Here is a 27,530-nt window from a genome sequence, read left to right as displayed (position 1 = left end):
AGGGTTTTTATACTCACTCATATTCTAGCCAAAACACAACCTACTCCTGACCAGGTTTGTTAGCTGTTCAGCCCTGTAAGAAGTTAGCCAGCGTCGTAGTACAGGACACAAGGAATAAATTCCGGAAGTTAGCGCAATAAGAGGAAATCCCGCTTTGTAGTACAGGTCCAAGGAGTCAAGTGGTGGAAGAAAAACACAGTTTTTATTTATTTATTTTTGCAGGTATAATTCCAATAGTACTCTGTATCCAATAGATACATTTTTTTTTTTACAAACAGTAACTCATTTGTTTTCAGAGTTCATCTGCTGCCCTAATAATGTCAGAAAAATGACATTAGGGGAGAAAAAAAAACCAAAAAAACATCTTTAAACACAATATCATGAACAGCAAGAACAGATCTCACATTTATTCTAGAAAATAGTGCACAGACATGGATTAGATTGTATGGTTGAGAATGCAGCTGAAGATACACCCATCTTCACAATACAAATATTATCATATATTAAAATATATCTGAGCAATCTGCAGACATAAACCTCTTTTCTTTTCTGTAAGTAAACAATCACCCTTGAACGTCTGCCTGTGACGGGTTAAACAGATAAAAGTGATAAACAAGGTAAACTCAGAGAGAGCTAAAGAGGTGAAATCTAGTGCGGTGATCAAATCTCAACCCGATTCAGTTCTGGAGTTGACGTAAACGAGTGAGATTCAACAGGCAGTTACGCTGGTTTTTATGTGTGATACAACAATGCGCGTACATCTTAGATAAAGCCCATCTATATTTATATAAATGTTTCTAAAATTTAAAAATGTCTCATTTGACCCGAAGTGCGACCACAGAAGACTTATTATTACTTATGGGCTGGTGATGAATCAAAGATGAGGGCAATCAAAACGATTGATAAATCGCCTTTATTCACACGAGAAATAAGAAAAGTAATCCTTTAACATCAGAGACACCTGTGAAAACGCTTTCATACTGGCCGATAGTAAAGTCAATTTTTCCTATTGTGCACGGTAGACCTCGCTTTCAGCAAGATGAGGCACAGCCACTACTTTCCCTTTAACAGCAATAGAATAAAATACAGTACAAATGACTACATCATCAGTGATTGTACGCAACACCAGCTGAAAAACAAACATCTTCTCTGGTCATCCTTTAGTGGAAGGAGTCTCTGTCGGCGTGTGTGCTTCATAGGCTGTGCAGTGCAGTGTGTGTGTGTGTGTGTGTGTGTGTGTGTGTGTGGGGGGGGGGAATCAGCGGTGACGGTGATCTGGCAGTGGGGTCACCTGCTGAAGGTGGAGAGCCATCACATGCAGTTGACCACGTTACTGGATCCCTGACCCACGTCTCGAATCTGGCTGATGTGAGACGAGCAGACGGCGACCCCGGCTCCAGCGCGGCAGTGAGACACAGAGCCCACCAACTCCCATCTGAGCACAAAGTGGATAAAAGTCAAAACGCAGGTTGCAAAATGACGAGGTGAAGAGTTTATAGCTTTCTGTCAAATATCTGGGAACAGCGTTGGAGTCAATGACATTTTTCTACTACAATTCTGTCTTCAATTATCCATGTTCAATTACAACTCAATTATGATTACGATGACCAGAATTTATTGAAATTGTAATTGAGAGTTTTTATAGAATGTCCATGTCAATTACAATGCAAATGTAATTAAATTATTAAAATGAAATCCATCCATGGGTATGAATTGTGCATGAATGTTGGTGGTGGTCAGAGGGGCTGTAGCAACGAAATAGCAGCCACGCTTCTGTCAGAATGCCCCAGCGCAGCTGTGGCTACATTGTAGCTTACCACCGCCGGTGTGACTGATGTGAGTGAGTGGTGTGAATAATGAATGAATAAATAATGAATGAATAATGGTTTCTGTAACACGCTTTGAGTCTCCTCGAAAAAAGCGCTATATAAATCCAAGCCATTATTATTATTATGTATACATATATATGTATATGTTATATATGTGCACCTATGTGTGGAAACTTGTACTTATGTATGTATATTGCCTTGTATGCATATATGTGCAAGTATGTATATGTATAAGTTTGCTGTATTTGGTTGTATGATGTAGGTGTATCTATATACTGTATATCTGGCTTTCCACGAATACATTTCAAATCTCAGCGGGTGACATTTCTCACCTGTTCATTCGCGGCTCGAAAGCCTCCACCGTGTTTAGGTAAATGTTTCCGTTGTGCCCGCCTACTGCAAACACTCTGCCCATCACGGTGGCCACGCCCACTCCACCTCGAGGGGTGGTGAGCTCGGACACGTACTGCCAGCGGTGCATCCGCGGATCAAAGCGCTCCACAGAGCTCAGAGGAGAGTTGTCATCAAAGCCGCCTTTAAAACAGAGAGGCAAAAATACGATTATTACAAAGGTTTCCCAAAAAATCTAATTAAAGCTCAAACATGAGCATCATTATTTTTTTTCTAGTAGACTGATACGCCACAGTATTTTTTAACTGAATCGATAGATTTTTTTCAACTAAAACTTTCTATCATAGGCACTGTTGTTATATATATGTATAAAAAAAAATCGAACATAAAGATGTAATTAATTTCTCTCTAAAAAATACTTTATCTAATTCAGTATTGACCAGAATATTTTATAAGATTTTAACAAAGAAAGGAAGGAATAATAATGAACAAAGTTTTACAAAACATTTAACTCTCACATTACAGAATTACAATATGTAATAAGTATTAATTTTGGCTACCAAATTTAAAAATATATTTAAAAAAATATTTAAATTTTACTGAGTGATAAGGGGTAGATAAATCAATATCTGATGCAACATAAAAATGCTTCAAATTCAATATTTTTCTAATTATTTTATTAATCTTTATGATTTTTAGCCCATCCACCAACATTATTTTAATTAACTAATTACAGAATAGCTGTTGTGATAAAGAAAGTAATGATTACACATCACACATTAAGTGACGTACTGCACAGAGCAGCACATAACAAAAATGTTAATGGATCTTTAAATGGTGTTTTGTATTACATTGGTGCTATAAAACTACTTCCATCGCTCTTTGTCAATCAGTAACTCAACAGCTTTACGAAACATGAACTTTTGTCTTTCCTGATTCCAACATTTAGGTGTAAACCACAGGGTGTGCACGAAAGGCATGTGATTTGACAGCAACACGGTAGAGAAGATTAACAATGTAATTAACTGAGGTCAAAGCAGCTTCAGTCACATTGGAGTTAACGTGGAGAATTAATGAATCTGCCAACCGACTGGAATAGTTGTTTCTTACCAACTACATAGAGGCAGCCGTTGAGTTTGCTGACTCCGTTTCCAGCGCGTCGCTGGCCCATTTCGCTGACCTCTATCCACTTGTTGAGGTGAGGGTTGAATCGCTCCACGCTGGAGAGCGACGCCACTCCATCGTTTCCTCCTACAGCATACACAAAACTCTGACAAAGAAAGGGTTAAAATAAATTTTATTACTGAGGCTTCGTCACTGTCCCTATTTAGAATCAGAATCAGAAAAAGTTTTATTACTAGATAGAGTTTATAATACAAGGAATTTGTCTTAAATTAACTGGAATATTTGCATTTGCTGAAGAAAATGCAAGTGAGGATGCAGGTGCCGGCCTGTGTCGCACTCCATTAGATTAGCATTAACCTAGCATTAGCATTAGCTAGCATTAGCATTAACCTAACGTTAGCCAAGCATGAGCATTAACATAACATTAGCCCAGCATTCTATTTACCTAACATTCACATTAACATAATAGCATTAACATTAAATTAACATTAACCTAGCAATAGCATTAACCTAACATTAGCAATAAATTAGTATTAACATTAACCTAGCATTAACATCAGACTAGCATTACCTTTAACCTATCAAGAGCATTAGCTGAGCATTAACCGAACATTAGCCTTGCATTAACAACAACTTAACATTAGCATTAACCTAAAAATAGCATTAACATTAACCGAGCATTAGCAATAACATATGATTAGCATCACCCTGACAATAGCATTAACCTGACAACAGCATTAACGTTAACCTAGCAATAGCATTAACATTAACCAAGCAATAACAATAACCTAGTAATAGCATTAACCTAGCCATAGCAATAACTTAACATTAGCATGAACCTAACAATAAGATTAACATTAACCTAGCATTAGCATTACAATGGCAACCTAACAATAGCATTAACGTTAACCAAGCAATAGCATTAACCTAGCAATAAGAATAACCTAGAATTAGCATTAACATTAACATAGTAATAGCATTAATCTAACATTAACCTAGTTTAGCATAAACCTAGTATTAGCAATAACTTAACATTAGCATTAAACTAGCAATAACAATAACCTAGCAATAGCATTAACATTAAGCTAGCAATAGCATTAATCTAACAGTAACCTAGTATTAGCATTAACCTAGCAATAGCATTAATCTAACATTAGCAATAACCTAACAAGCAACCTGTTTTTCTTTCAACGTCTCCTCTGGCCCCAACCCCTCTTTCTTCCCTGCAGATGGCAGCATGAGGCAATGCGCAGTAAGGACGGCTATGCGCCACCCTGTGGCTGACCTGCGAACTACCCATCGACCGGTGCTAACGTGCTGCCGTATTGAATTGAATGCTGTGTTTGTTGGTTTTTGTCACAATGTTTGCTGAGGGGTTTTTTCATGATCCCAAACTCTGCCCTTCTTTAGAAGGGCCTACTTTGGTTTTGTCTTTTTTTTTTTTACCTCTTTCTCTTACCCATTGTTCCATATTTCTCATCTATGAAACGGAGCGCCGCCCTGCTGCTGGCTGCTCCACAGTTCTCCCGTTCCTGTCCCCCCATGTTATATGTGATTGTCTTTACATGTTTCTTGGTCAGGATGTAACTGAAAATGAATTTCCCTTCGGGGATTAATAAAGTATAATCAATCAATCATTAACATTAACTAGCAATCGCATAAACCTAGCATTAGCCTAGCAATAACAATAACCTAGCAATAGCATTAACCTAGCATTATCTTTAGCCTAGCATTAGCAAAGATCACAGATAACACTGACATTATCATAATAATAGTAATAATAATAAGTATAGAGAATGAATATATACTGTATATATATGTAAACTTTTAGTGTAGTAAGTTTAGTTCAGTCCCACTGCTTTATGTCTCACCCCTAATGCCACAGAGCCAACTCCTCCTCTGGGCGTGTTCATTGGAGCCACGGCGCTCCACGAGTCACTTTCGATGTCGTAGCGTTCAACATCGTTGAAGCAAGAGTTGTCATCAAGACCTCCGATGGCGTAAATTGGACCCCCGAGAGCAGCCAGCGCTATTCCCCTCCTGAAAAGTCAAGGAAAAGAAATTTGAGCTCAGATTTTCAGTCTGATAGAGCTGAGACGACATGCTTTTATTCTGATTCCATTTTATTATGATACTTGAGCGCCACTTTGGTTTATATTGGGATTCTGACTCATCACAATTCTACAAGTATTAAAATTGACATTTATTTCAACTGCATGTGAAAGTGTACTAAGCTACATGTAGTATTAACTTAAGAAGACATATGCACACATGATAGAAAAAATGAAAATTCAAATAAAAAATCTACTGTGGGAAGAATTTTTTTTTTTATATTAATATATTTTTAAGAAATTGTGAATGAATATTTTTCCCACCCTTAAAATTCAATGACTTCATCCCAATGTAAGAGCATTTTCCCCTTCCATATTGAGTGAGTGCACCTTTTAGTATTCATGGAAGCTTTCATCATCCACTTGTTGGTGAGTGGGTCAAACATCTCCATGTCGCCCAAGTGTTCGTTACCATCATGGCCCCCAACAGCATAAACCTTTCCTGGGTAACACAAAAGAAAAAAAAAAAGAAAAAAACACACGTGTGTCAACATCATAAAGACAGATGAACCACAGTGACACACATAATTATAGGTTCATGTGTTATTAATTACTCTGTGAACCAACAAACTGAAACATCAACTCTACAAGTTCTTCTGACTGTGATGCTCACCATTCAATTATATAAATCACACTTAAACAACCATAATCACTATCACAATCACTAGAATATATTATTTTATTCACCAAAATATCTTTCTTACCTCCAACAGAAATGACTCCCACATGACGTCGCCTACTGTTCATTTCTGGACCAAAGAACCAGCTGTTCTTAGTGATGGAGTAGCATTCAATGCTGCGGAACGGGTCTCCTGATCCCCCTCGGCCACCAACGCAGAATAAAACTCCTGACAAACGGTTGATTAGAACAAACAATTATCATCTGAAAAAGACCTGGATTCTCTTTAACATTTCAGAATCAGCATTGGATTTGATAAAATTCTAACAGTTAAATAAGCAAAAGTTCCGGTAATATTTTTATAATGATGCTGGAAGACAGAGCTGTCAAAATCATTTTAGTTCAACAGCCAAAAAACGCCACAGTTTGACCTCAAGTCGTCCGCAGACTTCAGGTGGAAAAATAGTAAAGTTTAACATTAATGTGCATTAATACAAATGGCGGCCCAGGGGCCTCGGTCTAAGTATATGCGGCCCCCAAAGTAAACGTACAAAACAATACACAAAAATACACAAAACAAAAGCAAGAATACATCCAAATTACATTACAGAAAAATACAGTAAAAGACAAGAAAAACAGAGAAAATACTCCAAAAACACACAGTAATACACAAAATTACTCCGAAAAACACAAAATGAAAACAAAAATATATAAAATGACTAAAAAAATAGTATACAAAATTACATAAAATAAGAACAAAAGTATGCAAAAAGAGAAGAAATACACAAATAATTACTCAGCAAACCCACAGTACAAACAAACAAGCAAAATGAGAACAGAAATACACAAAAATTACTCCAAAAAATGCTAAATGACAACATAAATACAAAAAATGAGTCCAAATAGGACAACAGAAATGCACAAAATGCAATCACAACAATCAAGACAACAAACATACACAGAATGAAAAAAAACACACAAAATAATTATATAAACTCTTTGTTCTTTCCTGTGTTAACGCTCAGATTGGTCATTATTCTAAATGCTGACATGAATGTTGATAAGGTGGCCCTTTGATCATTTTTTTGTCAGATTTAAGATGTCATGGCTCACTGAAGATAATGTGGCTATTTTCTCAAACTGCCTTTAATTAGATTAGGTGAATGCCTTTCCTTTTTTCCCCACAGTGTAGTGATGTGTATACATGAATAAAAATAGTGTGTGCACTTGAGGACGGCTCATGACCTATTACACAGGTTTTAAATAGGACACTGTCAGCAGTAGCCCAGCAACATGTAGAAAGCTATACGTTAGTATGAGGGTGGTTGTGTGTCTGTCGTCTCGGGAGAATTAAAGGCTGTGTGTTAATAACAGCTACAAAGTCACAACAAACCACCATTAAAGTGTTGCAATACCTGCAGTGTGCTTTCGGGGAATGGTGCGGACTGAGTATTCAAAGTCTGGTACCACCTTGTTGCTGAGGTGCAGGTGGTAGTTTCGAGCTTCGTCCATCAGGTCGCGACAGTTCAGGTTACCGTTAATCATGTCGTCTTTTGCCACTGTACCAGTCAGAAAGTCTACTGGGAGTAATGGGAGGCGCACCTGATGAAAAACAGTGAAATGGTTACATAAGGGTGAACAGTATCACACATAAATGTTTCAATAAACATTTGGGTGAAATGTAAATATAGGAATACAGTCTACGTAAAACAGAACAAAAAATGTTCAAATTACAATACTGATGAAAGCATAAATACATTTAAAAAATATGTATTACATTCCATAACTGTGGTCCATTGTTTTGTGAATCTGTGATAACCACATTTATTTATTTATCTGAATAATATCCACTGTGATAGTATATAGTCATCTTAAAGATGTAAATCCTTGTAAAATGGGCTAAAAGTGAACAAAAACGCTGGAAGAGGTGGAATTTAAAAACCAAAGACGTTGGTTAAAAGTAGCAAATGGACAGAAAAATAAGTAATAAGAACAATTTAGAAGTACCGAAAATGTCTTAAAAGTGGAAAAAGTGTGGAGAAAAGGCATTGAAATTAATGGAGAAGTGGCAGAAATGGGAGTAATGTAGCAAAAAAGCTTTAAAAGGAGCAACAAAATGGCAAGAAAAAGTGATGAAAATAGGTTAATATTTGGCAAGATTGGTGTAGTTGCAGAAAAAAGGTAAAAACAAGCAAAAATGAGCTCAAATTGAAAAAAAAAAAAAAAAGCACTGAAGTCTTTTTTCTGTTGTGCATTTTGTTCTATTTCTTCGCCAACCTGAGACACGATCTGGTCCAGCCAGGCTTCATGGTGTTGTGGGTTTGCCTTCAGCCATTTTACTGCCGCATTGTACACCTGAGATTCTGAGTGGATGTTCAGCTCACTGGAGGACAATAACGTGCGCAGATGTTGCGGCGACACACACGTAAAGTCCTCACACTCCACCACCTCAGTAAAGTGCTCGCAGGCGTAGCGGTCGGCCATGTCCATCAGGTCCACGCGGTTGTGGCTCTCGGCGAAGGTTCGAACAGCCAGGCAGTTGGTGGGGTGAAAATGGGCCTTCATGTACTCACAGCAGGCTCTGGCCACTAGCTCAACCTAACAGATTCAAAATTTTAAAAAAAAATCAAATGAAACGCTAAACATTTTGCCCAAAGAGATAAAAGTTCATATTGTCGGTTTGTTTGTTGTTTTCACCTGAAGAATACAGGCAGCATAAAGCAATGGTTGCACATTGTCCACGGTTAAAGTCAGCTTGGAGGAGTACGCAAAGTGCACCAGATCCTGGATTGCATCCCCGTCAAAGTCCTTGATCTCAATCAGTTCCTGCTTGGCCTCTGACATCTCTGACAGAAACATGGCCCTGTGTGTAGAAAGCAGGGTTGAATTCTGTTCAATGTTTAGTCATGGTATGGTTATTGCAAAAAGAGGCGTTACGAAAATGGGGAAATGTGACGCCTCACCTATATTTGAAGCTTGGCTGAGAGAATTTTCCACATTTAAAAACTGAGATTTGAACCTACATACATTTTACAGCACGTGGAAACATATTATGGAGTATTTAAAACTTTAGATGACCCCCATTACACTCAATGTGTTTGTGGCTAAATTGTGGATATTTTAATATGATGTTAATAGCCTCAATGTTATTATTGTGTATTTAGTTGTTTTGTATAGTGATTTTGTCTTTGTTTGTTTATCCAGGTCTGCTAGTGTTTAGGATAAACTCTGGACTAAGTACTGTATTTTTATGTATACTTTGTGCTTGGCTGTATGTATTTTACTGTCTTAGTATGTCACATGTAAAATATTAAAAGTTTAAAAATAAAGCAGAAAGCAGAGTTAGGGTCAATAATAAATGCAATCATGTAATTGGTAATTAATTATAATTACCAGTACAAACATAATTATAATTGTAATGTAGCTGTTGTAATTGCAATTGAATTGTAACTGAGTTCAGATAATTCACTTTGTAATTGTAATTGGCAAAAACATTCTTTAAAAACTGTCATTTACAGTTTAATTAAACGCAAAAATGAGGAAGCATTTTATAGTTCTATGGCTTAGACATATGTAGTTAACAATTATTAAAATATGTTTCACATCAAGTTTATCTGTCAGTTCTCTTGAGGATCATTTTAACATTTAAAAAGACATGAAATTAAAATTGAGGGGTATACTGACTAGGGATGTAAAGATGAATCGTGAGGCAGTTAAAAATCGATTCAAAGGTGTCACGGTTCATATCAATGCTCTGAAATTCAATTGCAGTACTTAAAAAAAAAAAATCTTTTTTTTTTTTTACAGCAAAGGGTGCTATCTATTTAGAATTTGAAATTCAGGACGCACCACCGTGTTTTAAATCAGAAGTGTGGAAGCATTTTGGCTTCCCCAAGACAAAATGAAAGAGGTGAGAAAGAAAGAAATAACTAGTAATCCAAGGTAAGAGGGGCACAGAGAGGAAAGAATGAAAGCCATTGTTTGTTTATTTATATTATTTCTTTGAAATGCGATTTGTTTTAAAGTCCAATTGTTAAGGCACAAAATACATTTTCAGTTGCAGTTTTGCATAGTTTACTGTAGAGCCAGAATTGAAATGAATAGGCTTCTTCTTCATTTGTACTATTTCTTTATTTATTTCATTCAGGATTTATTTTTAATTGAATTGCATTGTTTTGCATAGTTTATCAAGAGATTCTTTAAACAATGAAAGATAAAAGAAAATAGTACAGTATTTTTATTTTTGAAGAAAAAAATAATATTTTTCAGTCATCATTTGTCTACAGTCTCATTTTGTAAAATAAATCGTGAGAGAATCGTATCGTGAACCCAGTATCGTGAATCGAATCGTATCGGGAGTTTAGTGAATCGTTACACTGACACATAAACAGCTCAGACGCCCACAACAAAAATATTAATACCAATATTTTCATGGACTAGGAAGCCTAACAAGGTAACAAAGAGATGAGAAACTAACTAAATCATATATATTGTTTTCGCTAACAGAAAGCTAACACAAGATTATGGTGAACTTTTATGGAGTTATTTATTTCAGAATCAGTAATTGTGATTAATTGTAATTGAACTTTAGTAATTGCGTACATAATTGTGATTTACTTTCAGAGGGGAATTAATTGTAATTTTAATTAAAATCAGAAAATATGTTGGTTACAGTAATCAGAATTGAGTTGTAATTGAACATGAATAATTTAAGTCGTAATTGTAATTTTAAAATGTAATTGACCCCAACCCTGGTAGAATGCATTCATTTATTACGTATTTATACATTGTCCCACCACCATTTTCTACAACTGAGGGATCAGATTGTCTCATTTGCCCAGGTGTATATTTCACAATGAAGAAAGAAAACACAGGTCGGCTTACGATACAACACTGATTCATGTTTGGCTTTAACAAATGACTATTGTGTCCCAAAGCTGCACACAGATCTGGAGGAACAGGTGCTGTGTTGGTATGTGATAAGAAACGATGCCTCATTTAGTCTAGTGTAGTACAGTTATGCTGCTGTTTGCAGACACAAGTGGAGAAATATTTCCTTCCTTTAAAATATACAATTCTAACGCCAGGAACACAACAGGTTCTTGATGGTGTAATGCTTTGTAACAACCAAGACTATTTTTAGAATCAAAGCTTTGCACTCACCTAAAATAAGGGATAACACAAGCCAACACGAGCTTGTGACATGGTATCAATCGACTGCCAACCTACAACGAGAGACGAAACAGTACATTTTACGTTATAAGAAAGAACATTTTCTAACTAAATTGTAACATAAAAAGGAATATTAATTATTAACGCAAATTCAATTAAAACGAAAGACCTGCTTGGTGATTTAAGTATTTCCCTAAAGCCAAACAGGTCCAGTAGTCCACCCACCTTTAATGTAACATCACAGAGCTCCCCTACTTCGTAGAAATGCCTCAGTGAATTGTGGAAGTCCTTCCAGGCTTCGTTAGCTTCAAACACAAAGGATCCGTCTGGCTCACATTCTGTCTTTGACGCCCTGCTCCCAGGCTTCTTCTCCTTGGACTTCAGTTGCTTGCCATGGTCCGGCACCACGTCCCCGGGTGCCATAGCGGGTTTACAGAGAGTGACACCTAAAACAAGACAGCATCACGTTTGTCTCAATGAGTCATAATCTTTCATTTTTACAGCATTTACAGCAATTTTTCCAAAATAATGTGTGTCTATGAAAGCAGAGAAGCTAATACAAATACATATCTTAACTATTCAGGACTATATAAACAACTTCAAAACAAAAAATCCAAACTCGAGAAGAAAACATCACGTTTTATTGCTTGTTAGAAAGAAACAAGTAATGATATCCCTAGTCTATTTCTCCCAGTGTTAGTATCACATAAAAAAGGAAGCCAGGGAAGAGAAAATGTGAACCATAGCAGCATCAGTTTTCACAGAAGAAACAAGAACAAGAACAACTTCCTACCTAATCCTGAATCTGATGAAACGCTCCCTACGGCTCATCTGTCTGCGAGCACAGAATCTGAGCGCAGACATCCTGAGGCCAAAGCTCCGCCCACACCTTACAGATAATGCTCTGTCTTTCTTTTTTTTATTCAAGCAAAGCCTCTGGCACTGAATAGACTTAGTGTGTCACCCACTCATTGCTAGTCCTCTCAGATAAAAGTGCTTTTATGGGTGACTTTTAGGGGTGTGCATTGACATGAATCTGACGATACGATACGATTCACATGTCACAGTACGATATATCCTGACACTAAACAATACGATATATATCGCAAATACAAAATGGTAAGAAATACAATTTATTTCATCTTTTTTAAACTTGCTAGAACACATAAATGGTAATTAACTGTAATTCAAGTACCAATATCAAACACAAAAGGTCTGTTTATCAAATTCTATTTTTCAAAAAAGATTCTGATTCTGTTAATTTTTTAAATGTTTTCTTCTTTTAAAAGTAACCCAATACATCTATAAAAGTGACCAGTATAATTTATGAAAATAAAGTGCTATCAATTTCCAAACTAAAATGCACTGAGGTGTGAGGTAGTTTAACAATGATGTAGTGTTTGCATGCTGTGCATGTTAGCGCAATTAATTGTATTTGTTTTTTTGTTAAAAACCATGATTAAAAAAAAAAAAAAAAAAAATCAGACTTTTTTTTTTTTTTGATCAAAAAAATACTTGTGCGGTGAAATTAGGACTGGGCAAAAAAAATCAATTTACTGTAATCGATTTATCAAATTTGTAGATAAAAATGATTTTTATTTTGCAAATTCGAGTTTAAAAAAAAAAAAAACGTAATTTTTAAAAATGTATTTATTTACAAATCAATGCCCATGTTTTTACCAGCGTTTTTTGTGTTTCTGAAAATCTCAAAATTCTTTGCCGAAGCAAAACCTTGCTGATGTTGCAGAACTACCTTGTGTCTTGTTTTGCTCAGTTTCAGCATGGATGGTGTATATCAGGGGTGTCAAACTCTTTTAGATCAGGGGCCAAATACAGAGCAGTTTGATCTCCAGTGGGTGTCAGATTTTATGCAGGAAAATTAGTCATTTCAACATTATTTTACCATTGTTTCAAGTTTGCACTTCTACGTATACATAAAATACAAAATATGTAAGATACCAACATATCCAAGAATTTAAGTGACATATCAGTCCCAACAGGATCCTCACTTAAACATTTTCCCGGATTTTGTAGCAATTTATATAATTTAGGGAAATGTCATAATTTCAGGGAAATTGAAGGAATTTGAAACAATTTTTAAACGGTTTAACATAAAAAATGATTGCAATCATAAGCAACATAAGCACCGGGAAAACTTTGAGTCCCTGCAAATATTGCTGAGTTTCATTTACACAATGATTTATGTTCTCTCTGTCATTTTTTACTTTCTCCTGCAGGCCGAACTGGATGCTCCAAAGGGCCGGATTTGGGCCCCGAGCCATGAGTTTGACACATCTGGTTTATAGAATCCCTCATAATAAATATTCCAATTCAAATTTAAACCACCAACACAGCAGTTTATTCTGTATCAGTGGATGAACGTTTTACCTACATGTCATATTGATAGTTTTATTTATTTTTTGCTTTCTTACTTATTCACATACTGAATATAATCCCATTGTGACTGTGAGAATGGATAAAGGTTTGAAAGCACAGAGTGGAATCACCAAAGTATTTATTTCCCTTTTACAATATTTTTAGTGTTAAGATTTATTTACTATGTATTTATCAGGTCAAATGTTACCTGGTAACTAGCTGTCCAAAAGCATTAACATTGGCTCTACTGGTCTTTTCAAAGGAAAAACCCCACATATTTACGAAGAATTGACTAAAATCAAGAGTAATCTTTTAAAAATGACAGCCATTTAGGAGTTAAACCACCCAGTATCCGTATAAATAACCAGCAACCATAGAAATAAAACCGGATTAATTCCTATCTCGTTTGCTAGCTGCATCTGCTAGCATAGATAGGAAAGCTAACATTATTGGCAGGCGTTAAATCACAACTATACTGAACACTGCCTGCTAAAAGCTATAAAAATATATGAGACAACCTTCATACAAAGTCCATTTATTCGTATTTACCTACCTCATGGCGCAGAAAGACTGCTTTAAACGAAGCTTTCCTTCATGGGAATCTTTGGCAACGGCACGCTTGTTGTGGTTCCATAGGTATTCTGGGAAATGTAGTATTAAAACCCAAACCGGAGAAGTACAGTCCAAAGCATGTATGTATATGAGTTTTTACAACTGTCAGTTGAAAAATAATTTTAATCTTGTTTATTTAGACAGCTGATGATCAACATTTCTAAAACGTTCTATGAACCGCCTTTTTAAGGTTTAAACTACAAATGTACCGTAATTGATGAGGTTTATGGCAACCATAATTAAATATGAATGAGATATTGTATATTTCACCAATACAATTGGTCTCATGTAGTCCTCATGTAGAGGCGTAAAATTGTCTTTTCAGGGATAAATGTGCCTCTTATTTTGGTAACAACTCTGTTGAAAGTATTTACATCAAATAAGCCAGTTAGTCAGAACTCAACGCACATAATAAGAATGTGGGTGAAGAATAAAAGCACCAACAAGTAACAAAGACATAAGAAAGATTTATTGTAGTATTTAATCCACCAGAGGAGAGAGGGTTTGGTGGTAACTTTTTTGTTACTCTGTGCTCTAAAACATCAAAATCTATATCAAAAACAAAAACCGGCACAGAGAAAGCACTGTGTTGAACATAAATAAATTATATCAAAGGTAATTAGTAACACAGTGGGCATAAACAACAAGTTGTTCAAAAAAAAAAAAAATCAGAAAAAGAAATGGAAATGCGTTGGAGTTTAGGTCGAGTGAATAAATTCATATGGTGCTACAATTTTTTTTTATTTTTTTTTAAAAACCCACTTTATAAAGAACATTGTAATACACTAAAATCCAACAATCAACTTTTTACAGCATTATGTCCAGATATAAACATGTTTGAGTTAAACTATAATACAGCAGGAGTAAAAAGTAGAGAAACCAGGTTGCTGCACAACAGCGAAGGATCTCCAAGACAACGTTTTCCCCAAACATCTCCTTCTCTCGTTTTAACCTTAAATCTAAAGACTCTCTGAACGGAACATGCTGAATCCTTAGATTTTGAACAGTGGGGGTCTGAGTGGTTTCATTACATTAACTTTTATTCCCCTCCTTGGCAGCATAAAGCTTCCGCAACGTCTGTGCCACTTTGGGGGAGAGCTTCTGTCCGCTGGTCAAGGAGATCTTTCTGAAAATGATGTCTGACTCTCTGATGCTGTCGACCCAAGGCACCTTTTTACGACCGTCTCTTTTCTTCGCCACCACCCAGGGTCCAGAGTAGGAGCCAGTCATCCAGTGCACGCTGTATCCACCTTTAATCTTACGGATGATCTGGGCGATCTGAGGCCTGTCTTTGTACTTTGAACAACAGATGGCGATGATGTCCATTTCCTCCAGGCTCTCGTTCGTTTGAGCTGAATCCTCGGCCGAGTCTCCTTTTCTGGACTTTCTCTGTGAATCAAAGAGAGAGTTTTATTTTATCAGTCAGAGAAATCATGTACATTTCCTAGCTTTCAAATGAACAAATGTCACCGCAGCACCTTTAACCCTCCTATTATCCTTGGGAACAATTTGACCCCAGTCAATGTTTATCATTCAAAAAATAACAGTTGACTCTGGGTATGATGGGTACAATTGATTAAGCATAAAATTATCATAATGATATTTTTTCAATGTGCTGAACACATAGGTGTTCCTCTGGGGATCAAGCTGTTTTATTATAATAAATAATATCGTTATTTTTATAGTGCTTCTCAAAAAAACTCAAAGACACTTTACAATAAAAGTACAGCAATAATAAAATAGTAATAATGAAAGTTTTACTGCTAAGAGTAGTTTTAGGAGTTAAAAGCAAGTCTGAATAGATGCGTTTTGAGCTGTGTAAAACTTGTCTGCCTGTGTATTGCAATCTGCACGCTCTCTCTCTTTACCATCAATGAGGTTTTGGAACAGCTCTTTCACAGTAAGAGCGACATAGAGGAGAATGTGTCTAAAACTGTATATTGAATAACCCCAAATAAGTTGCCAAAAGGGGATAAAAATAAGTAAATAAATATGTTTGAGAATAATAGTTGACTATTTTTCTAAATCAGTTTCTCTTCATTTTAACAAGGTTCTCACCGCAGGGGGATCTTCGTCTTCACTTTCCTCATCATCAGTCTCCACTGGGGCCATGTGGTCGCTGTGGTTGTGATTCTTGGGCTTGGGGCCCTTCAGCAGTGAAGTAATGGCTTTGTTTCTGGCGTTTGCATTGGCCTCACCATCCTCATCTTCTTCATCACGGTCCAAGTGCTCCATCAGTAGCTTAAACTGAGGGTGGAAAAATGTTAGGGATAAGTCATGTTACATTAAGGCTCCTATGAAATTTGAAAGAAATTATTCATATTTATAAAATACACTACAATCAGATAAACTAAAGGCCATTATTTTCATTGTAGTGTATTTATAATGAAGTTTACCCGCCCTTTTTCTGAAGGTGCTACTGTAGATAAGACTATAGATAAAACTTCCTGTCTAAACAGGATTTGAAGTAACCCGTTGATTATGAGAGTGCATTCTGTATACCAATGGTTCTAAACCTTTTCAGCCCACAACCCCTAAAATAAAGGTGCCAGAGACCCCCACTGAAGGAGGTTGAACACAGATAAAAGGGTTCAAAGTGTCAATATTGGAACAATTATTAGAAACAATTACTTTAAACTGGCAAATAATAGGCATGACAAATCGTGAATGTGGATAAATATAGTGAAAAGAGGTTAACAGTGACAATAATAAGTCAACATATGCAGCATTGGGTGGGAAAAGTGGAGGAAAGAGTTCATAATGGTCAAAAATGTCTTGAAAGTGGAAAAAATGTGCAGAAAAGGCATTGACATTTGATGAAGTGGCAGGAAGGGGAGTAATGTAGCAAAAATGCATTAAAAGGAGCAAAAATATGGCAAGAATAAAAAATGTGGTAAGTTTGGTGTAGTTGCAGAAAAAGGGTAAAAATAAGCAAAAATTGGATCAAATTGTTAAGAAAAGATTCTTAGTTTCTTGAAGGCATCTGGCGACCCCTTCCCAGTATCTTGCGACCCCAAATGGGGTACGGACCCCAAGGTTGAAAATCCCTGCTTTATACTAACCAAAGACTAACTATTAAAAATTCTCAAGTAGACAGTGACGACATCTACCTCTAAATCTCCAAAATTGTACTAATTGTTTCGAATTTTTGGATTGTAGAGTGAAGATTTCAAGGCTTTCAAATAAATGGAGAAATAAGACATTAATACTAAAAAAAGCTTACATCCAAATACTGTTTCACAATATGTCTCTTAGTCTCGTAGCTGAGGTCAGAGTTGGTGAAGTCGCTCTTCAGGTAATCCAGTGTCCGACCAGGGTTGAAGTGCACCTTAGACTTCCTGTTCACGGCCTTGTCGTAGACTTTGGCGGCCTCTGTTGGTGAATACTTCTGGATTTTACTGTAAATAGACACCAATAAAGGTTGATTCAGAACACGTCAAACTCAAGGCACAGGGGTCTAATCTGGCCCTTTAGAGCATCCAATTCGGCCCGCAGCAGCAAGCATAAAAAGTCAGAGAAACCATTAATTATTGCGTAAATTACCAACAAATTCCACAAGATGTCTCCAAATTAATACACAAATTCAATGAAACTCCACAATATTAGCAGGGCTCACATTTTTCCCATGATTATATTACATGATGGCAATCATTTTTAATCTCAAATCATTAAAAAAAGCTATAAATTTTTTCCAAAATCCTGCAATTTTCTTCAAATTGTTTCACAAAATTTCCCCAAACTACATTCAAATGGGTCACAAAATCAAATAACATGAAAGTGAAGATCCTGCAGGAAGTGATATCTATCACTTATTGCTTTAATATTATCAGCGTCATACATTTATATATACGTGGAAGTGCACACTAGAGCACAATAATGATTAAATTACTAATTTCTTGGCTATATAGACCAAAACTCATATCGATATTATTTCTCAAAATGGAGACATACGATATTAATCTTAATATTTTTAACTCAAAGTCTTACCAGAAAGACAATTCTGGGTTAAATTTGCTGATGAAAAATGCCACACAGGCACATTTATTAACAAACAGCTACTCAATATGTGCCACTTTAGTCTTTTTCTCATTTAAGGGACAGCACGTGTGAGTGAGTTCTGTAGTGTGGCTAGTTAAAGGCGCAGGTCTGCGTTAGGACGCACTCAGCAATCCATTTAATTGTGCTTTTCATGCTGTGAAGTAATGAAAGCGACTCCTAAAACGAGTGTTTTAATACAAAATAAGATATACAAATATATATCACAGAAATATGTTAAAATTGTAAAGGACACTGTTTGACTGCACTCTTTGAATAATATCAAATACTTGTACGATGTGATTTGTACCGTGTGATTGTATATAAATAAAAACAAGTAAAAATATATATAGATGTATCTCTTCATATCGCCTACGTAAGATAAACTGCTCTGTATTTGGCCCCTGAACTAAAATGAGTTTGATACCCCTGATTTAGAATTACAAAAACAATCCTGTTAAAGGAAAAAATGGAGAATTTTTCCTGGTTTTACCTGTCGGAGAAGCCGTACAGATTCTTTAGGTGCTGTTTGAGCATAAGCAGCAGCAGAATGCCCTGTGAAGTCCTGGAAAAGTCCAGCAGAGGAACCGTGTTCTCAGGCAGACGCTCCATCATCGTCTCCTCGTCATCATCGGAGTCTGACTCGTTTGATTTCTTTTGCCTGCGGCTCACGTCTTCTTCAGACTCCTCCTCCTCACTGCTGCTGCTACTGCTGCTTGATTGGCTGCTGCTCTGCTCATCGCTCTCTTCGTCGGAGCTAAGTTTCTTTCTGTGGGAATGGTGCTTCTTCTTCTTCTTCTTCTTCTTCTTTTTCTTCTTCTTTTTTTGTGGCTTCACCTTTTTTTCCAGCCGAATGGGCTCTTTGCGCAAACACTGAAAATGTAGACAACCAAATCACTTAATCACGGATCAAAACTAAAAGTAGAAAGAAGTTAAAATTAGACAAAGATACATGTATAAAGTGTTTTTTAAAAGGTACATTGATACACTGCATGTTGGAATTAGTCAGATACAACTATTTTGGAAAGAAGAAAAATATTTTATTGTGAAGATTATTTCAAAATAGGTTGTTTTAACACCTGAAATATTTAATTCACAAAAATATAGTTATAGGAAGTCTGAAACTACATTTACTGATTTCAACTCACTGATTGCAAAAAGATATAGGTATAGCTCTGATCTGTAAAAATGTGATTAGACACAGCGCCTCCCTGTGGTTAAAAGAAATGCTGTCTAACCTGCCATTGGTGAGAATCACATTTATTCATAATACCAAACAACGCATATTCAAAAAGATTTTGGGTCCATTTATGAATTTTGTTAAGGACTTGGACTCTTCTGATGACTCGACTAACTTCTAAGTACACTGCAGTAAGTGCTACCGTTGTAAGATTATTACGAAAGCTAAAGAAGCAAGAGAAGCTATTGTTCTAATGTGTTTTTTGTTATTGGACATTTATTTTGTTTTTACTGTTCTCTATAATTAAGACCATGTATAAACATCTCTCTGTAATGTAAGAATTTGTAATTACTGTATTAACATGGCAAACATTTTGAATATATATGATATAAAGTTTGTTGTTATCTTCTGATCTTCTCACCTCTTTGAACGACTGCAGGAGGTTGCTGCCAGAGACCGACAGAGTGATGTCGATGTGGTGCATGATGAACAGAGGCTCCTCTTGGCTCTGATAAGGGAAGTAGGCCAGGTTGTCTGCTACAAACAGCAGCATGTTGACCTCGATTTTCTGCAGGTAGATCAGTATAAACACTATTAAACAGGACTTTAAAAAGAACACAAAATGTGGTTATTTGGCCACTTACCGAGCTGTCGTCGAACAGGCTGAGCAGGGAAAGGAGGAAAGCACGCCTGTGCTGTCGGTTCCCACGTACCATGGTGTAAAGGTGAGAGCACAGAGCCGAGTCTGAGTCGTCATGACGATAACCTCGGATCACAGTTTCTTTAGGTCCATTAATGGCCTGTTGTACCTGATAGGACATCTTTAGCCCCGCAACTGCCTTCATCTGTGAGGAAAAATAATATGCATTGAGTTTGATATTCTCACACAGGAAAACACGAGAAGAAAGAAGGAATTTTATTTGCTTTATTACTTCATGGCAAATAAAAATTAAGCATCACCATCTTCTATTGCTTTCCAGTGGCTTAGTGCAATTAGCGATGGGTACCGACTGAATTCTCTTCGGTAACAGTTGGATGTTGGTTTGATATATTTGTTAATCCATGTTAATATAATTATTGTGAGAAATAAATATGGTTAATTGGAACATTTGATTACCACACAAAAATACCAAAAATTGATATCGGTTCAAATGTGAAAGGTACCCATATATACCGTACATATATGAAATAGAAAATAAATTTCAATAAAATTATACCAGTACTGAGCAAACAACTGTTCATAAATGTTCAACAAAAAGTGAGCTAAGCATTTAGAAATCAAGAACCTCTGCATAAGAGTAACTATTTTGGAACTTTTAACCCTTTAAAATACAAAAAAATCAATACAGTAAGTATCTAAATAACACCCCTTTAACTGATTCCATAAAAATAAGAAAAAATATCCTGTCAATTTATAGTTTTGTGAAAAAAAACTTAAGATTTGCTTTAGATGTAAAAACATCTTTCGCGGCAATGCCATAGATGTAATTGTGGTCACTCACATGAATAAAGCCTGAATATTTCTTGTCGATTTCCACCAACTGCTGATCAGCCTTGTTTTTCATGGTCGACTCTGGATCAGTTCCCATGGCAACCAGGTAGGGCACACACTGGGAAAAAAAACAATCATTACTTTACATTGTATTAAAATAAGAAAATAATATTTTTCTTTTTGTTTGTGTGTGACACACGATGATAAAAGAGGAAGTGTGTGTGTTTAAAAGCTTAGCTGTACACACACCTGTACAGGATGGATGAGGCCCTGGTTGAGAGTCAGCGTGATGACGTTCAAAGCAAAGTGGCGCACAGTGGACTGTGAGCTGAGGAAGGACTCCAGCACCTGCTTCAGGTATATCTGCATTATGGAGCTGCTCATTCCTGATGAGATGTCTCCCATTTCCTTTAGATCCTCCTGCTTGGCTTGTTTCTTCCCTGAAAGAAAACAACATTTCTCAGGCCCAACCACATGTAATCGTGTTCTTAAAATAAATAAAACGGCTTTGAATTTTAAACTCACATTCACGGTCGGCCTCCTGCATTCGAGAGTCTTCTTCTTGCAGGTAAGTCTGCAGGTTTTTGAGCACCTGGATCTTCAGACTGACTAGACTCTTCTCATCTGAGAGGATGTTGTTATACAGGACCTTAACTTCCTGTACAAACATGAGCTCTGGGTGCATGATGAACTGGAAGCCTTGGTGGAGTCAAAGTTATTGATAGAAAAAGTTAGATGGAAAGGTCAAAAAGAGCAGTGAGCTTCAACAGAGGTGTAACATGAGCCTCAACCTACCGAGACCAATGATGGCTTTGATCTGGACCTCTTCTTCTTCGTGGGTCGTAAAGTAAAGCAACAGCTCCAGAACTTTGTCCTTGATGACAATCTATTAGAGAACAAACAGACCATCAGCCATTGTAGCTTTACATAATATAAATACAGCTATAACATTATGATTAGTGTTTTTCTTTTCTTCTTCAGGCATGGCTAGGGTTAGGATTAGTTTGTCTTGCCCTCCCTAACTCCTTTACCCTTGTGCTTCCCCCTTCACTCAGGTGTAACACTGCCCTCTCTTTATTATATCTTTCTCCCTGATAAAGCCTAACCTACCCTTCTTTAGGGAGCTCTGGTGACAAACACATTTATGCAAAATAATACATATTACAATATATATACATATACTGTGGTGTGAAAAAGTGTTTGCCCCTTCCTGATTTCTTACTTTTTTGCTTGTTTTCCACATTTAAATGTTTCAGATCATCAAACAAATTTAAACATTAGTCAAAAATAACAAAAGTGAACACAAAATGCAGTTTTTAAATGAAGGGTTTTATTAATGAGGAAACAAAAAATCCAAAGCTACATGGCCTTGTGTAAAAAAAGTGTTTGCCCCCTAAACCTAGTAACTGGTTGGGCCACCCTCAGCAGCAACTACTGCAATCAAGTATATATGTATACAGTATATGAATATATTTATCCTTGATTTTTATCATTATTATTATAGTGATTCTGGTTTGTTTGTTTTTTTGTTCTTCGCGCCATCAACCAAGCTAAATTCCTTTTATTGTTTTTTAAACTGTACTTAGCAAATAAAACTGATTCTGATACATGTAAAAATACAAATACAATATAAACATAAATAATACATATTTCATTTTTTGTTGTAATAAAAAATGCATAGACTTAGTTGTCGGTAAAAGATTGCACTACATGTAGTGTTAACCTATGATGTCATGCAGACACAGGACAGTAAAAAAGCAAAAAAATAAATAAAAAAAGGCAAATAACACTACTTATTTCAAAAGCAGGTAAAGTAAGCAAGTGCAAAGATTGGTACGGCTTTGAAAAGAGCCCATAAGGTTTGGTGGTAGGCAGTTTGATATTCATGATTGTTCATTAAACATTCAAACTAAACAATAGAAAACAGGTGGTCGTTATATTATGGCAGATCAGTGCGGGATACTAGCTGCTGGCACATCATACCTTGTTGGTGCCTTTGAACTCTTCTTGGTCAAAATCGAAGTGTCTACACAGAGCCCCCACAGTGAACAGTGAGCGCAGGAGTGTAGGTTTGTTAGTGACCAATGTGGAGCTGGTTGGGTCCTCCTGGTGCTGTGTTTTCAGTTTTGCTAGGGCTCCTGAAAAACACACACACCCACACACACATTAATAGGGCTCCTGAAAAACACACACACAATAATAGGGCTCCTCAAAAACATACACACATCAATAAAAAAACTCAAGTTTTTTGTACATTACATGGAAATTCTAGCAGAAAGAAGAAAACTGACAATTAATATTTGAGGTAGCACCAAAACTACCTTTTTAATGTCACAGTGAGAGCTTTAGATTGACCAGAAAAGTATGAAATAAATAAAAACAAATGAATTTCATAAAAGTATATCACACCCACACACATATGACTTACCGTAGTACCGATTAAAACAAGCCCAAACAAACTTGTAGTTGTGTGTGACCTTATTTACAATAGCACCGAGGCAGCTCACACAGTGTTGTACAACCTGGAAGGCAGATGACAAATGATCAACTTATACGACACGCTGAGTCACTCATTAAATGCGAGGGATGTGGGTGAGACTGACCGTCATGCCATATTTAATGATGAGCTTCATTAGGTCTTCTTCTATGGTGGTGAGGAAAGTCTCACTAGGGAGCTCCATCAGGGGCACCACCAGCTCCAGGATTTTAGCTACGTTGCATATCACCATGAAGTCATTTTGAGACTGTAATTGAAATAAAAATGAGAGGAAGAAAATTGATTATTAAACAAAGCCTCGTACCACTTAATTCCAGTTGTGACTGAATGCTTTGCTCCTGAGTAGATGTTCCTCAAGTAGCAGTTAACATCTGTATATGATAAACTACTGAGCAATATTGTTAAATGTGCAAATATTCCTTTTTACAGAAAGGTAGGGTTAGGGCCCCAGCACAAGAATTATTCTCACACCATGTTGTGTCAAACACCTATTTTAAATGGCTATGTGAAGAGTAAAATATAACAAAAAATAACTTCATAATTAAATTTTTTATTCAAGATTAAAAAGATTGAAGCAAACTTTTTCACAAAACCAAAAGAAGTGAAGAAGGAGATCCTAAAGAGACATTAAAGTCATTTTTTGTTTTGTTTTCACTTACACCATCAATACTACTACCTGCAAATAAAGTCAAATTGATAAACTATTTTAGAAGTCAAATGTCTATCTCTTCTATCATATAAAATGTATTTGGATTTCTTTCTTTCTACATATATCTATGGGTATCTGTGTGTCTATATACATATATATGAGTTTGTTCTAATTTTGTGTGACCCCATTTTTCTTCTTCTTTTTAATTTAATGGGTATCTAATATCTATTGCTCTGCATGACTATTTGTTTAACATTATTGTTGTTATTATTCCTGCCCTTACAATTATTGCTACTGTTATTCTTGACTTCTTTTTGGTTTATCCTCGATCCTGTTTTTTTTTTTGTTGTTGTTTTTTTGAGGAAGTTTTATGCATGCAATTATTGTAGCAAATGTGGAAATATTTGTTAAATGAGTGCCAAAAATGTGTAAAAGTTATGATAAAGAGTTTTTAATTGGTGATTAAAAATGACTGATTTATCAGTTTGCTGACATAAATTTTTAGCGTGTTTCATTTGGCTGCCACTAGATGGCACCAATACACAACATGTACTTTTGCAAAGCTCACGTTTAATAGCAGATCAGCCACAAGACTTGACATTTTAGAAAGCTTCTAACAATTACCAAACCACTTACATTGCACTTGGTAGTCAGATAGGGCTGCATCGTCATGGCGTGTTTGACCAATAGCTGTGCTCGAATTTTACTGAACAGGTATAGGGTGGTGATGCAGGCTACGAGACGACCTGAGGTGACCCCTTTGTCTTCACAATCTGAGGCTGAAATACACATAAAGGCAAATGATATGGAGTCAAGACGATGACAAAGAATAATGAATTTAAACTGTTGACTGTGAAGAACACGCTCACCTGCAAGAGACTCTTCGGATTTTATTATGTGTTCCACTAGATTGTCCACCAGCTGAACACAGGCCTTCTTTGCAGGTTTGTATGAAGCGTTCTCTTCTGACTTGAAGAGCTAAAATATCCAATGAGGTGAAAATGAAAAGTTGGATAAAATACAGGCCTATGTAGGCGTGTAAGGTTACACTCAACCAACGATTCGATTCAAATCTCGATTTAAAAACAAAACAAAAACAATTTTATGAATTTATTTTAAGAATTTTTTTCAACTAATGTATTTTCTTCCTATAACTTTTTCATAAACCGTTTGAACAAAAATAATCTGCACATTTCTTCATTTATCACCATGCAAAGTTGAACAAAAATATCTATTTTTTAAAAACATAAAAAAATATATCAAATATAATAATGTATCTTATATAACATATTTTTCTTAAGGTGTGTGTGTGTGTGTGTCGTGTTTGAATCGATTTTTGGCCGATTTAGGATATATCCTTACATCCTTAGGAATATGTGTTTATTCTAAAAAAAAATGGAAAAAAGTGATTCAATAACTTACATTTTGGAGAAGCTGCTCAAACCAGTCATATCCTGTATCTTTGCACGCCAACACCTGGAGCGAAAAAAAAAAAACCAATGACGTGAGCCAATCATCAGATTTTATTTCCTGAAAGATGCCTTGGAAGCAAAATGTTTTGCTACGGACCACATCTGTTATGTTTAGGATCTTTCTCGTCATGGCGTCTTTGTCATGATTCGGTGTTGGAGAGAACCAGATTTTCTGGAAGGTCTCGTTCACCAGTTTCTGCATCAGAAGAATAAGTTTCTAACATAATATTCGATAATATTCACAAAAAACATTGAAAACAAAGCACAAACCTTGATCCCTTCTTCATCGTTGACCCGACGGATCATCCTGACACACATCTCTGTGATCTTGTGGAAGTCCGGCTGCTCCAGACAAATGTCTCTCAGGATTTTGATGACCCGTTTTCTCACACTGATACCCGTGTCCTGTTAACAACAAAGATAATAATCCATCATTGAAAACATAAAACTATTTTGTTAAACAAAAATTAAATCAATCATTTACATATAGGCTACTGCAGGGGTTCTTAACCTTGGCGTCAGGAAGGACCACATTTGGGGTCCCAAGGCACTGAGAGGGTGTCGCCAGATGCCTTCAAGAAACTAAAATATTTTTTTTACAATTTGAGCCCATTTTTCGCTTATTTTTTACTGTTTTTTTCTGCAACTACACAAAACTTGTGATAGTTTAACCTATTTTCCTAACTTTTTCTTGACATATTTTTGCACCTTTTAATGCATTTTTGCTACATTACTGCCATTTCAATGCCTTTCCTGCACATTTTTTTCCACATTCAAGACATTTTCGGCACACCCACTTTTCTCACCTAATGTCGCATATGTTGAACCATTGGCAAAAATAGGCGTGAAATATGGTGAAAAGAGGTTAAAAGAGACAATTTAACCACATTCACAATTTGTCATGCCCATTATACTATTTTTCCTACTTTTGAAATTACATTACGCCAAACTCCAGGAAAACAGTAGATATTATTCAGATGAATAAATAAATGTGGTTTTCACAGATTCATAGAACTATGGATAATCATTTTGCTGATTTTATGGATGGGCCCCAAAAATCTCTCCCCTTTATTCCCCCTTATAGATGGCCCTGTCTCTACATGACTGTTCTACAGCAGTGTCAAATACAACACTGCAGTTTTTCTTATGATCTTTAGGTGGCAGCATAGAGGGGATGATTGAACCTCAGCTGACCTTTGCCCTTGAAGTGAATTTCTGTGACAATTCTACTAACCTCAAAATCAAACCATTAAAAAATGTTTTTACTTCCTTTAAAAAAAAAAAAAAAGATCTTTTACACAAAACCATTAAAGGGCACAGAAACTTTTAAACTACACATTGCTGTAACATAAGGAGAAAAGATAATCTGTTAAGGTTTCATTTATTCAGACAACTTTTTTCACGCAATTTTCTTCAATCTCCTGACATGTTTCAAATGCCAACTGTCAGTGTTCCTCAGAGGCATCTACTCATAAGGACGCAGCAAAGTGATCAGCAGATGCCTCTGAGGAAGACTGACAGTTGGCAGTTAAAACATGTCAGGAGATTAAAGTAAATTTCCTGAAAAAAGTCTGAATAAATGAAACCTTAACATATTAAAAAAAAAAAGACAAAATTAACTTGCTGGAATTATGAGAAAAAATAACATTACCAATATTCTTTCGATGAGCATGTCGTAATACTGCTCGATAAGCTCAGGTCGACTCAGGACAAAACGTCCGAGCAGCTCCACAGCTGCCTCTCGTACGCTGGTGGAGTTATCCATGAGGCGGCAATGAACCCCACGCTGCATGTCCAACTGTGAAACACATTTGTAAAAGTAAAAAAAAAAAAAACTACTATTTTTTAAAGTGATCATTTCCTGTCTACCGGCAGAGAGAGACCCACCCGTGCCAGAATACTTGGGTCCACAGCCACTACTTCAGAGAGACACTTCATTGCTTTAGTTCGGACTGCGATGGCACTCTCACCCAGCACCCTCAGAATCTGTGGGGAACAAACCCAGTAAGT

The 27,530-nt window shown here is 36.2% G+C and overlaps 2 protein-coding genes across 4 annotated transcripts in view; both read right to left on the bottom strand.

Moving 5' to 3' along the window:
* Positions 1 to 196: 196 nt before the first annotated feature.
* klhl8 (kelch-like family member 8) lies at positions 197 to 14,264 on the bottom strand. The gene is made up of 12 exons (XM_028462050.1): positions 14,137 to 14,264; positions 11,433 to 11,653; positions 11,199 to 11,260; positions 8,733 to 8,898; positions 8,313 to 8,633; positions 7,451 to 7,637; positions 6,121 to 6,264; positions 5,747 to 5,858; positions 5,177 to 5,345; positions 3,291 to 3,450; positions 2,162 to 2,363; positions 197 to 1,435 (listed from the first exon to the last, which is right to left on the bottom strand). The coding sequence occupies exons 2-12, from the start codon at positions 11,628 to 11,630 to the stop codon at positions 1,312 to 1,314; spliced, it is 1,845 nt and encodes a 614-aa protein (XP_028317851.1). The 5' UTR covers positions 11,631 to 11,653; positions 14,137 to 14,264; the 3' UTR covers positions 197 to 1,311.
* A 423-nt stretch (positions 14,265 to 14,687) lies between these two features.
* Positions 14,688 to 27,530, bottom strand: part of LOC114472800 (nipped-B-like protein B) — a 35,763-nt gene continuing 22,920 nt past the window's right edge. For 2 of the 3 annotated variants that reach the window (XM_028462047.1, XM_028462049.1), the window contains exons 28-47: positions 27,408 to 27,506; positions 27,172 to 27,318; positions 25,791 to 25,925; positions 25,618 to 25,716; positions 25,471 to 25,524; positions 24,918 to 25,026; positions 24,685 to 24,827; positions 23,506 to 23,646; positions 23,331 to 23,424; positions 22,886 to 23,040; positions 21,698 to 21,788; positions 21,428 to 21,601; positions 21,152 to 21,342; positions 20,913 to 21,020; positions 20,055 to 20,255; positions 19,832 to 19,978; positions 18,724 to 19,103; positions 17,419 to 17,593; positions 16,254 to 16,442; positions 15,228 to 15,584 (exon numbers count right to left, since the gene is read on the bottom strand). In XM_028462047.1, coding sequence (XP_028317848.1) covers positions 15,228 to 15,584; positions 16,254 to 16,442; positions 17,419 to 17,593; positions 18,724 to 19,103; positions 19,832 to 19,978; positions 20,055 to 20,255; positions 20,913 to 21,020; positions 21,152 to 21,342; positions 21,428 to 21,601; positions 21,698 to 21,788; positions 22,886 to 23,040; positions 23,331 to 23,424; positions 23,506 to 23,646; positions 24,685 to 24,827; positions 24,918 to 25,026; positions 25,471 to 25,524; positions 25,618 to 25,716; positions 25,791 to 25,925; positions 27,172 to 27,318; positions 27,408 to 27,506 — 3,189 coding nt within the window. Of the gene's footprint in view, positions 15,585 to 16,253; positions 16,443 to 17,418; positions 17,594 to 18,723; positions 19,104 to 19,831; positions 19,979 to 20,054; positions 20,256 to 20,912; positions 21,021 to 21,151; positions 21,343 to 21,427; positions 21,602 to 21,697; positions 21,789 to 22,885; positions 23,041 to 23,330; positions 23,425 to 23,505; positions 23,647 to 24,684; positions 24,828 to 24,917; positions 25,027 to 25,470; positions 25,525 to 25,617; positions 25,717 to 25,790; positions 25,926 to 27,171; positions 27,319 to 27,407; positions 27,507 to 27,530 lie in introns of all 3 variants that reach the window. The other variant, XM_028462048.1, reaches the window with a different exon arrangement.

Source organism: Gouania willdenowi, chromosome 12 (assembly GCF_900634775.1).
Source record: "Gouania willdenowi chromosome 12, fGouWil2.1, whole genome shotgun sequence".
Taxonomy (NCBI): domain Eukaryota; kingdom Metazoa; phylum Chordata; class Actinopteri; order Blenniiformes; family Gobiesocidae; genus Gouania; species Gouania willdenowi.
The sequence above is the reverse complement of the archived record's forward strand: the minus strand, read 5'-3'. Positions and strand labels throughout refer to the sequence as shown.

Coding starts and splice junctions, on each gene's coding strand:
- klhl8 (XM_028462050.1), bottom strand. CDS start 11,630: ATGGCACCCGGGGACGTGGTGCCGGACCATGGCAAGCAACTGAAGTCC. Junction 8,634..8,732: donor ATGCTGCCTGTATTCTTCAG/GTGAAAACAACA, acceptor TGAATCTGTTAG/GTTGAGCTAGTGGCCAGAGC. Junction 3,451..5,176: donor TTGGCTCTGTGGCATTAGGG/GTGAGACATAAA, acceptor TTTCTTTGTCAG/AGTTTTGTGTATGCTGTAGG.